Source organism: Labrus mixtus, chromosome 6, assembly GCF_963584025.1.
Source record: "Labrus mixtus chromosome 6, fLabMix1.1, whole genome shotgun sequence".
Taxonomy (NCBI): Eukaryota; Metazoa; Chordata; class Actinopteri; order Labriformes; family Labridae; genus Labrus; species Labrus mixtus.
In genome coordinates this window covers 13,510,606-13,523,146 of record NC_083617.1, presented here as the reverse complement: position 1 = coordinate 13,523,146, position 12,541 = coordinate 13,510,606, and the positions used below count along the sequence as shown (strand labels likewise).

The following is a 12,541-nucleotide window of genomic DNA, read 5'->3' as shown; positions in this document are numbered from 1 at the left end:
CTGCTTTTCTTTTATCTAACAGTCATCATTTTTGTAGTTTTAAGGTGTTATCCAGCAATATTTCGAACATCCATCTCAATGCTGATGCAGATTATTTCTTCACTGTGGTCTCTTTTATTCTCCTCCACATCACAAAGATTATATTTTTGCGCCGACACAGCAGACAGAGCAGCTCTATATGTGAGCTTTGTAACAGTGCTGATTGAAGCAGCAGCACAGAGGGAATCGCTGTTCTGTGATCAGTGACCAGAGCCCCTCGGCCATCCCATCATCACACAGTCCAGAGCTGAGTCTTTACAGCCCCCCTCCCACAGAATCATTGGGAAGCAGGCTGAGGTTATGTCAGATGGCCTTTCTGTGCCAGTCAACAGAAGTAGATTGTCTTATTTTATGACAGGCTGGCTGACTGAATATCTCTCAATCGCTGGCAGATAAAAAGGCTGGAAACTCACAGGGTTTACTGTAAAAACACAGGCTTGTTCGTACTGGGACAAAGGGGATTTTAGGGGTTTGTTGGTTCCTTATTTTTTTGTATTTTTATTCTGGACCTCAATAGCATGAAAACAGGAAACAGGATAAACACACAGGACATTTGTCAGAAATACACCCCTAGTTTCCAAAAAAAACCCTCAGCCTGCCATGTGTTCTTGATACAGGATGTAACACAAATCTCGACTACTCAAGTTTTTCAACTGTCTGAAATTGTCATTGTGATTTCACGTAATGCAGACCGAGAGATGATGATTGACAATTTGGAACAAAGACAGGAAAAGTCTGTCCCCTTTCCAAGGTCATGAGCCTTTTTCTACTGTTTCCTCTTTTCTGCGCTGGTAGCAAGGCTTGATGAATAGAAATCTACTCTTCATGTAGCCAAGTAGGACAACATGACTGGTGTGTGTGTGTGTGTGTGTGTGTGTGTGTGTGTGTGTGTGTGTGTGTGTGTGTGTGTGTGTTTAGACCACATGATTATGGTTTTATGTTGGATAGATTATAATAGATGATGAGATATGTCAAGAGCTGAGGGTATACATTTAGATATTTTAAGATGCAATTACCTATGATTTTGTGAAGGTTAAAGCATCAAATGACATCACACGGGCTTCATGTAACTTTGCTTATATGGTATGATGTATACTGAAGGGTAAAAAAAAAAAGAAGTCTATTTTATGCCTCCAGGGTTTTACAAAATATACATATCAACATAATTCCAGGCCCAATGGTAAAATTGGGCCGGAATTATGTCTTTATGCAATTATTACGGTTTAAAACAGTTAATATTTATTTAAATAGGGCCTACAAATATTTACATTCAAAGACATAATAGCCTATAAAATAAATATCAATAATATAATACAGAGATGGACACATCTGGCTGTAGATGTTCTCCCTGATTTTTTTCCCAATTCATGGTTGTTGGCGATTTCGACAATTATTATTATCTTTTTTAATTTGTTATTTTGTGTCTACTAAAGTTGAATAATTAAGTATCTTTATTGTATTTGCATGTATGGCTGCTCATTGCTTGTCTGAAACTCTGTGTATTGTGCTACTGCCATTCTTGGTCGGGAATCTCTTGAAAAATATATTTTTAATCTCAACTAGTTTTTTCCTGGATAAATGAAGGTAAAAAAAAAAAGTTATTTTCTTATAGCCTGTATGTTTTACCTGAAATACGGTCTTTGCTCTTTGCAGTCTGGTTATAAATAACGTAATAACTTACTACAAACATATAATAAATCCATTGTTCTACTACAGAAGGGAATATTGTTATTAAACTAGGCTAATCATGTATTTGATGAACATACACAACATCATTGACAGTAGGCTATATTTGCTTCTTATCAGTCAACTTATAGGCTACAGTAAATGAAACAAAGTATTTAAAATGCAGTAGCCTAAAGTAAAAATAGATTAGTCCTACAGTAGGCTATATTAATGGAACAATAATAGCCTAAACCATAATTTGTAATTCACTTTCAGATATTTTTAATTCACAGATGTCTACATGTAGCCTAATGCAGGGGCTCCTATATTAGTCTGCTTTCTGATATTATTTTAACTTTAAATTGTAATACTCTTTGTCTGTCATTTCATTGAACATGTGACATTGGACTCTGCAGCCAGTTGTTACTTTCACGGCACAGTTCGGACCTATGTGCTGCGTTTCCTGGAATACAAACCAGCAGACAAAGAAGTGCACTTTCTTTCTGTCTCTGACACATGAACACATGATGTGATGCTGCCCTCTCCTGTACACTCAAAGAGTTTGTGGTGGATTCACCAGGAATCATTAAATATTCTCAATGAGCTATGTGAGACAGCTATAGCTTTGTCATGGATTTAAGTTCAGCCCGTTGAGTCCAGAGCAGCGCCATTAGGCTACTGCCCAGTATCTGATCCCAGGTCAGGTACTTAGAACAGGATGGGACTGTCCTTACAGGCGGGGCTTAAAGTTGGTGACTTTCTTCGAAAAACTGCATCCACCACCAGGACTTTTCTCCCCACTGTGGAGCAGCTTTAGCAGCAAACTTGGACCTCGCTTTCAGGAATAACAAGTAACTACGGTGCAAAAATACCGACCTGCAACACGCTAGCAAACGTGATGGGCCTGATTAAGTTTCTGTGTGCGGTTATAACCAGAGCGTTATTTATCCTGGTGTCTCTGACCGGGGTCTGGAGGGTGACCAGGGTAAAGGAAGACCCCAATTACTGGTTCCTCACTTTCCTCTTTTTGCCGCTTGTTGCTGAAATGTTCATAACACTGAGGAGGAGAAAGGGCAAAGACTACAAATGGTAAGATGGGATGCATGAAACTGGTTGGTGATGCAGCTATAACATAATGCTTCAGGGTGCATATATTGCAAATATTTTTATTTTTTTGTGGGAAACGAATCTCAACCTGCTTTTTTTTTTATTTTTATTTTTTACATTTTTTCTTTGGTGAATGTATTTAAATACATTTTGTCATTATGTCTACCTTTATCCCTTCCCCTCCTCCTCAAATACTCTGCATCCTGCCTGTTCCTGTGCTGCTATTGTTCAAAAGGTCCTATGATAGTGAGGATGGGGTGGTACCTCTTAACTGTTATTCCAGGGACTCAACTGCTTCCCCCATATCTAATCTGCATCTGTTAACAATGATCTGTTCTTTATTTTCTTGACACGTAGCCTACAGCTTTCCTTTGTTAATAGATGCAGAAACTTTAATGTACCAGTGACATACAAAAAACAATACAATGACTACACTATGTTAACTTTGCTCTGAATAGAAGCACCCACCCATGAATTTCCTCTCCCATGCTTAGAGATGTTAAAAACACATGTTTTGTTTTTCTTTTCGATTGGAATGCTCTTTATATGTATATATCTTTAATGTTCTTTATAATGAGGAGATGACTCTTCCTATTTTAACAGTCAGCAGATGAAAAAATATTATTCTTAGGTTCATGCAAGACAAAGAAAAGAAGCAATTTTTTTTTACGCACTTTTCATTTTTCAGAATTATGATTTCATTGCAGAATCATTTTTCCTCTGGTTCGTTAACAGAAAAATCAACTTATTGTGTACTCTAAATAATTCTTATATTTATTGAGCAATATACGATACATGTAAGCTTCTGTGTGACTATGTAATGTACAATTAAGGTTAAGTATTACATCATCTTTTCCCCTATGTCCTTATTAAGTTGTGTTGAGGAAGTGTTCTTTGTTGTCTTGCAGGTTTTCTCCTCCCATCTTTATGTTTCTCGTCAGTATCATTCCCTCAATCTGGATCCTGGAGCTCCACTACCAGCAGGACAAACTTAGCGATCCACAGGTACTCCAAAAAAAAAAAAAGATTTCCAAACATGTCATCTAATGATGTATATGTGGATGGTTGGAAAACTGTATCTCTTTGTACATGTAGACACAGTATGTCATTCATTTGTTATATATAGTTGTTATATCCAGTATATATCATATACTGGATTGCATTTTATTCTTAACTTGAGGCATTTAAGCAGTAGTTCAGTGAAAAGTACAAGAGTACTATGTGAAAGTGAGTCTGTATAACAAGTATTTTTTAACTGTTTTCAGTGCAAAAATCTTGACTCGTGGGAGAATCTGCGTAGAGTAATGACTGTGAACGAGACCCAGGGAAACTTCACATACCAGAACTACCTGAGGGTAAGAGTGATGCACTGAAACATTTATTTTACTTCACTTAACTATAAGAACGTGTTATTTTTCATCGAAGAAAAGGAGAAAAAGAAATAAACAGAAAGGAACAGGAGTGAGAATAATCATCTAGATATTTTTAAACCATGGAGGATGTTCTGAATGTAGCATCCGAAAGCATCCTGTTGGATCTCACAGAGATGCAGGACAATTTTAATCCATTTGTAGTTGTTCTTTCTACAATGGTAGTTAAAGGTCCCATATTATGCTTTTTCTGGTTTTATATGGTCTTTAGTGTGTTTAGTGTGTCCTGTGCATGTTTAGGCACATCTATGTGCAAAAATTCAAAGTCCGCGGAAACACGGCTTCTCCTACGTCCTCCTGTTAGCTGTAGCATTAGCTGCATGTAACGCTCGGTTCTAGCCCCCCTCGATAAAAATTTGTCAGTCCGACGTCATTGTCAGTGTGAGATCACTGATCTAAGCCCATTGGCTCGTTGTGGCAAGCCCTGCAGCTCATGTTGAAATTTCCGAGACGCGTGCTGAGCAACTGACCAATAACGACAGAGCGGATCGGCAGACCAATCAGAGCAGACTTAGCACACGTGTGGCTCTGCAGTGGGGGCTCAACAGAGTGCAGCTGACGGACTCAGAGCGCAGAGGGAGCAAGAAGGAGCAGTACATGAAAACAGACACTTTTTTCGGACTTTAGCTATTGTGAACGTACAAAAGTAGGTACATACATTAAATATACTGTACGAACCCCAAAAAGGGCATAATGTGGGCTCTTTAAGGTGGAGGAATTTCATTTAATTCAAAGCATGTACAAAAAGCCAACAATGCTTTTGAAGGATACATTTGACCTGTAATTTGCTTTAGAAAACAAAACTAAGTGTCAAACTGTTGAAATGTAAACATCATCAACCCTGTGCCCTCTAAAGTAATACACACACATGCATGTGCTAATATTAAAACAGACACTCTTCAAGTAACATCAAGCCGACTGAGAGGCCTGTGTTAATGTTAGCTTAGCATTACTAGCAACTAGGTGTGAATGACTTCTGACAAAACTTAAGAATAACTCAATGGCAAATAATTTCAAACATTGCATTTTCTAGCAAAATGAAACACATGGACTAATTTTAAATTACAACATTTTATTCATTGTTACACATAAAATATATCTTTGTCACCTGTTGCGCCAAAGCCCTGCTTGCACTCTTCCTCAACCAGGAACTGTCAAACAGAACTGAATCCTGCCAAGTGGAAGGTGCCAATGTTTGGTAGAGGTGGAGGGGTTTTTAGGTTGTTGAGATGAAGTATGTTATTTAAATGGCTGTTTAAGTAGGTATATTTATTACTCAACTGAAATGTATTTTGATATGATTTTAGCCTTATTGCAGATATTATGTGTTGTTTGTAGATCAGGTAATACTCACCTGAGAGTAAATTGATTTCCAACCCTTTTTGGTAGGTGCCAACTCCTATATAAGAGGAGGCTTGAGGGCCTTGCAGGTTGTTGGAGGTTGGATGCTGGAGTTTAACAGTGTTGGAGATTTTGATGACAGTAATCAAAGAGTGAACAGAGCTGCAAGGGCCCAGAGTGGCATTGTTTAGAGCTCAGTCTCTTTTTTTGTTTGTCACTTCTTGCAAGTATTATTTTTGATCTTTAAATATTTTTCCAGGTCTGCACCCTGCATATTGCTGCAGTTGATTTATTTCACTGTAAATAAATTCACTTGGACTGCATTTTTGAATTTTTCCTAATATTTGGGCCAACCCACTAGGCCATCCTTAAATTTGTAACCATATTCTTGGTTGGATCTGGAAACTTAAAGCAATACTGAATTAAAAAAAACTTCAAATAAGCAAAACAATGTTTATCCAAACCCTGCTTTGAAGCAGTAACCGAGTAATCAGGAGTCCCTGAGGAAACTTGTTTGGTAAGTAGGGAGCAGAGATTTTGACAGATATTTTAATGGTCTGTTTTCAGTGAATGCTGAAGAGCAAAACTTTTGCATCCTAAAGAGCCAAACATATGGGGCGCTGGTGGTGCAGTGGTTAGTGGGCGCGTCCCATGTGTGGAGGCTGTATTCCTCCAAGCGGGCGGCCCAAATCCAACCTGTGGCTCCTTTCCCGCACGTCATTCCCCACTCTCTCTCTCTCTCTGATTTCCAACTCTATCCACTGTCCTATCTCTCGAATAAAGGCACAAAAAATACAACATATCTTACAACAAATACAGGAAATTCCTTTTGGAAGATTTAAACCCTCTCTTCATTATCTCTAAAGGAACTTTGAGAGGATTGGCAGAATTTAAAGTTCATAGTGCCAAATTGAAATGCCATTTAAAGAATCATATGTATGTTCATAAGTCTTTGTTTCATTGTTGATTTGAATTTGAATCAGAGGTCTGAGCAAAGACAAAGAATACATTTCTGTTGTTATTCAAGATGAGAATGGTTAAATCAATCTGGTCAATGGATTAAGCAAGACAATAATGTCAAATAGCAAGACATGAAAGGCTTTCAGGCTTTAAAGTATATGTTCTTCTACGGTATTAAAACTTAGAGATAGGTAACGTGAACTAAAATGTAGATTAAAAGGGGTCCTAAAATTGATCCTTGAGGAACTCCACTAGCCAACATACTATGATTAACATTTTCAAAGTAAACATTTTAGTCAAAAAGTAAATGTGTCACTTCCAGCCTGATCTTACTGCAACAGAATGTTGTAGGATGAGCTGTCTTTCCGCTTTGTTTCAGAAGAAGAGAAAAACAGAACCAAGAATAAATCTAAACTAACAATATGCTGAGCAGTACTAGAAGCGATATTTAAACTAGTCACAAAGGAATGAAATGAGTGTAGACACTGCAAACAGGTAAATAAAATGGGTTTCCCCAGTGTTCATTTGTTTCTTTCGTCAAAGTGTTCAGTGTTTTATTTTGTGGAACTCACCTCTGTGTATTTATATCACTTCCTGCCCTCCTGTGTTTTCCCTCAGCACCCAAACCCACCCTGAAAACTGTCACCTCTGCCTGATTAGGTTCACGTTTACCCGATAAGCTTTACCTTCCTTTGTTTAGTTGTTCTTCCCTGTCTCTAGTTTTTGTATCTCCTTACAAGCCCACCAACTCTCCCAGTGTGTATCTTTGTGATTTTATAGACATTTTCTGTATTTTCCCCTGGTCCTTGACTGTGTTTAGATTAGATTTTCTCTCATCCCTTGGAAAGGGTTTTTTTTTTTTTGCTTTTTTGGAACTGCACTAACTCTTGGGTCATGTTCCAAAGAGTTAGTGCTCACCATGCTTTTACACTTTTCATGTTTTCCTGTTAACCCTAACTGACAACATGTTATTGTCTGGACGGAGTACGTCATCTACATGAACTATACAATTAATTGTAATTTTTCTTAGATAAAGATATCAAAATAACTGTATTTCTGCCATTTACAACAAACAAAACCAGTGTGACCGATAACAATAAGAGCAGAGCATTCCAAGTGGTTTATATAAACATTGAGACCACTAACACACCCATTAATCCCAGGGGAATTCTAAAGTAAAAGTTGGTGGACACACCTCTAAAAGCTTGCTGCAGGCCTCAGCCCTTTACTGTGTTTGAGATAGATAAACAATGTCCAACTACAGAAACATAATCTCATACAATTCAATGAACAATTAATATACTGTGCTTGCTTAATGATTGTTTCTGTCCCATTCCTGAAGATAGTCTTTAACAAATGCAGGGTTCAGCCCTATTTTGTAGCTTTTATCTTTTTAATCCCTTGAGAGTGCATATCTGTTTATTAAGATTTACATCCTCTGTTGGACATGCTAGCACTTCCAGCTGTTGGGAATTTGGAGAGTATTAACTGGCAGTTGATGGATGTGGGTTTTATGTTTCATTATATATGTATTTGATTTCTGTTAACCAGAAACTGTAGCAATAATTAAGAACACAATTTGATAATTTCTGATTTGAGAAATCCAGCAAACTCAGAAAAACTCTGAAGTTGTTGTTTACGAAATACATTTCAGTCTCTCCTTTTTTCCCCAGAACATTAACCAGGTGTTATCAGCAGTCTGTTCAAACGACTGGATCCTGGCTCTACATCAGATCCTTCTCATCCTCCTCATTGTGGGAAAGTGGCTTCTTCCCCTGGGGGGCGGGGTCACACGGGACGAGCTATCGCAGCTTCTCCTTATTTTTGTCGGCACTGCTGCAGACATCCTGGAATTTACCAGTGAGACGCTCTCAGATGTCAAGTGAGTGGCTCATGATGTCGCTTATTGTCCTTTAATTTTTTTGTCCTGCATATGAGTGTGTTCACAACAGATGTGAGGTTATACAACTGAAATACTTAAGTGTAGTAACTCAATTTGAATCATATTCTTTTCATTCAGTGCTTAAACAGAATAACACAGCCTCCATTTAATTTGACATTTAATTCAACTTGAACTGACTGACTGACTCCCCCTGTGTTCTCCCATGTGTGTTTAACAGAGACAACAGTCCACAGCTGGTCTACATCATACTAGCTGTATGGACTTGGAGCATGTTGCAGTTCCCCCTACATCTGTCCGGTCAGTGTGTTTGTGTGTTAACCCCAAACTTGTGTGCTTTTGAAGTGCTCACGGCTTAAAATGCAGCTGTTATTGTTGAGCACTACTCCTCCCAATGAGGGAAAATCTAAACAGTGTGTTTAAAGATTGGAAAACAAATAAATAAAGTCACCAGCGTCCAGGCCAGTGCTGTAAGGAAACAGTTTGCCTGAGACCACTCGCTCCCATATCTCTAGCTTTGTCAAATGATTAACCCAAGAGTCTGGGCTATAATTAGGGGAAATGGAATGTCCCTACTTCTGAAAATTTACTTCTACAATGGACTTTCCAAACTAGAAGAGTCTTTCTGATTCTGAGTACAGAAAATAAAATAATGTGAATCCGACCTATGAGAGACAATTAGAATATGATTAGACACACTGCAGCCTTGTTTCAGGAAAAGACAACTCACATTAATAATGTTAATTATTCATTATCCAAACTTTAATAATGCATAGATGGATGTGCTTCCTAATAATGCTCCTTTCATGAGTAGCTTTACTGGTATAGTGCATTTAAAGCACTCAGGCTTTGAGTGGGCAGTTCGCTGTTGTGGTTACATGTGTGTGTGTGTTTGTGTCCACTCATGTGGGCGGATCTGTTTGGCAGTGTAAACTTGCAGTCACCCCTTCACATGTTTGAATGCAGCATAAACACAGCACGTGTTGACATACAGGTGCCACATGTCTAAACATCAGAGTTTCAGAGTTCATCAGAACCAGATAGAGACAGGGACTCAAAAGCAGACTCACACAAGGCAAAGTTCAATACTGTCCAGGTCGGTACACAGGAAGGCAAACAAATCCAAAGGGAGAAGGCAAAAGGCAAAACGGTAAGGCAGGCACGGTCAAAAATCACTTTAAATCTACTAGGAAAAAAGGCTGAAACAAGGCGACACACAGGAACACACTACAAACTGGCAACACGAGGGCGGAAACACAGAGATATATACACACAGACAATCGGGATAACGAGACACAGGTGAGCACGATCAGGGCAGGGAGGCTCAAGGCAGGAAAACATGAGGAGCAGGATCAGAAAGACAGAGACAAGGGTAACAGACAGTAATACTAAATAAATGGAAAAAAACAAAACATGGCACTAGGTAACTTTACGGATCCTGTCAAAGTCTGTCATATTTCAGACGTTAAATTACTCCTGCCTCAAAAGGTTTCATATTTTAAAAAATTCAGTCCCTGAAAGAAGAGCAACCTTAATCTATGAAAATATGTTTAAAAAAAACAATCCGAGTTGTGCAATGAGGCAGGTTGTCTATCTTCTGTCCTTAAGTCTTATATTTCTTTGATGTTAAACGTGATGTTTTCTTTAGGGATTTAGCTATTTTAATACCAGGGGCTCTTGACCTTGGCAGTTGAATACATATTGATATGATAGATGTTTGGAAGCTCCAGAATCCATATTTTGTATGTGAGTTATGTTTGCACATGTCAGATACATCTGTCAGATACATCAATGTGCCTGGGTATTCAACCAGGCACATTGATGAGGTGATGAAGTGAAAAACTACTAGTTTCCTTGGATGACCGAACTCCTGATTTTGTCTTTTGGTTTCCTAAAGTGGTGAACAACAAACCAGACAGTGAGGGTGAGCCAGGGGCCCAGGAGGTTTCCCTTCTGTCCAAACACAGCACAGACATATGGAACATCGTGGAGGCATTGTTTATCCAGGACGGGCCTTTCCTGGTGGTCAGGCTCACTGTCATGACCTACTTCGACGTCTTCCACCAGATGCTGGTTTTCTTCGCCATCAAGAACTTCATGGTGGTAATACTGAACTTCTACAGGTTGGCCGTGATATGCCAGGACTTTAGACCCTCCAGCAGCAACAGCAGGAGCAGCACGGTCCCCGCACTTTGATGATTCAGGGAGATGGAGGGATGATGTAGGCAAAGTTTTACAGTTGCAGTGGACTGGTGAAAATTGCCATTGGAGCAGAAAAAGAGGGACATTTTTTTTTTTTTTCACAATGCACTTTAGCTGTGAATAATGAAGGTATTGAGAAGATAAAGTGTCAGTAACAGTTTCCTTACAGTTTCAAGAGGATAGAGCTTGAGTTGTAGATATCATTGTCAAGCATTCAACTACTTTCAGAGTTTATACTTCCCTTCAGTGACATTTCAGTCCCTCTGGAGCTATCCTCAACTAAGTTAAAAATCCCCCATCTATACAGTACTTGAATGAGATAATGCAAGCAGACTAAATCTGGGGATAGGGAGGGGGGAAAAAAGGAAAGAAGCAGCAGGAAAAAAGATGATGGCGGGTGAAACTGGATCCTATTATGGTCTTGTGTGAACTGATAATGCATTTTACCAAGACTGTCAGCTGAATGAACCAAATGCAAATGTTTGAACACAGGAAATGAAGTCATGCTGCTGCTTATGTAAGGCCAGAGAAAAGAATAATTCAACTTCTCTGTCTATTTCCAGACTGTTCCTAGACATAATTAAGTTCAATTTAACATCATTATTTTTTTTTTTACATGGTCTTCTACTCCTTAAATCCCAAGAAATCTTTTTTTTTTTTTTTTTGTCAAAGTCTGATCATAACAACAGTAAGAGCTTAAAATTCCTCTTGACATAACTTTGTTTGACTGAAATAATCATCTCTGTAGATAACAGTGATACACAAAAGAAAACATTATCCCCTTATAAATGAGCCTGCACAACATCAGGAATTATAAGATCAAATTCAAGCCTCACGTCTGTGTAGTTTATTTAGTTCTCAGAGTTTCTCACTTAAGTCTACAAAAGACAACTGAATGTCTGCAATTAACAAAAGTCTTCACAGGATTTTTGTCACAAATTTTACAATTTAAATGCATATCAAACACGTCCATTATTTGTAAAGCAGAATCTCCAAGCGTCCTCCTGGTGGTGCTAAAAGGAAGGTCATGGGGTCACCAAAACTGCCAGATTACATGACAACATGAATGTTACTAATACTCTTTAATTCTCTAAAACGAGCATTTATGAAATTCTTATATCTCCAAAGAAGAAGAAGGTTTATGCCTCATGAAGCAAAGAAAAGTCTGCTGTAAGCAGGAACGTTTTCCTCTGCTCGATTTCTAACAATGTGATTCCTGGTGTCTCATCTAATGGAAGTAAGAACTGGGGGAAGAGGAAGAGAGAAAGACGGAGAGAGTTGTACTAGGTGACACAGTAGCTGCAAGTGTTGACACAAGACATTTTCCTGTCTCAATTCAGACGGGAAGTTAAAACATCCCATCCTGTGACAGGAGGCATTTTGAATAAAACACCATGTTGTCTTTACTTTTATTTTATACCTCTTGAATATTCTTCTTTAAGAAGGAGAAATGTGCCATCAACAGGTCAAATTGTCATTATCACAAAGTGATACTTTCCCTACTGTTACTGTTTGTAAGCATTACGAGATAGTTGTAACTCTGTGACCTGATAGAAATCTTGCATGCATTTCTGTAATATCTTAAAAAGGGACATCAAACATGAAATTACAGTCAGGTTTTCAACTCAATTTGAGTTGTGCATGTGTGACCCTTTGAAACATCAGCAGTATTTTTAATGCCAAAGAATCACTATCATGACTCCGTGTTTTAAACTGTACAGTCTAAACTTGTAAAGGGCTCAAATGTTTTTTTTAGGTGCTGGAATCAGACAGCCCAAAAGCATTGTAAGCTGGACTGTCCAAGTGTTTATGTCACTGCGTCATTATATTATTATTGTTATATGTTTCTGTGGCTTTGCTTGATAATAAATCTGTTATTGTCAATTTGCTCTGATTT

General features: G+C 38.3%; 1 protein-coding gene across 1 annotated transcript; it reads left to right on the top strand.

Moving 5' to 3' along the window:
* The first annotated feature begins 2,414 nt into the window (after positions 1–2,414).
* LOC132975505 (transmembrane protein 26-like) lies at positions 2,415–12,528 on the top strand. The gene is made up of 6 exons (XM_061040085.1): positions 2,415–2,793; positions 3,720–3,816; positions 4,077–4,166; positions 8,216–8,424; positions 8,663–8,742; positions 10,340–12,528. Exons 1-6 carry the CDS (start codon positions 2,603–2,605, stop codon positions 10,636–10,638), a joined length of 966 nt encoding a protein of 321 aa, XP_060896068.1. The 5' UTR covers positions 2,415–2,602; the 3' UTR covers positions 10,639–12,528.
* The last annotated feature ends 13 nt before the right edge of the window (positions 12,529–12,541 follow it).

Bases quoted from the DNA above. Each gene is read 5' to 3' on its own strand.
- LOC132975505 (XM_061040085.1), top strand. From the start codon at position 2,603: ATGGGCCTGATTAAGTTTCTGTGTGCGGTTATAACCAGAGCGTTATTT. The intron at 4,167-8,215 runs GTAAGAGTGATG...TTTTTTCCCCAG, and splicing joins CATACCAGAACTACCTGAGG to AACATTAACCAGGTGTTATC. The intron at 8,425-8,662 runs GTGAGTGGCTCA...TGTGTTTAACAG, and splicing joins GAGACGCTCTCAGATGTCAA to AGACAACAGTCCACAGCTGG.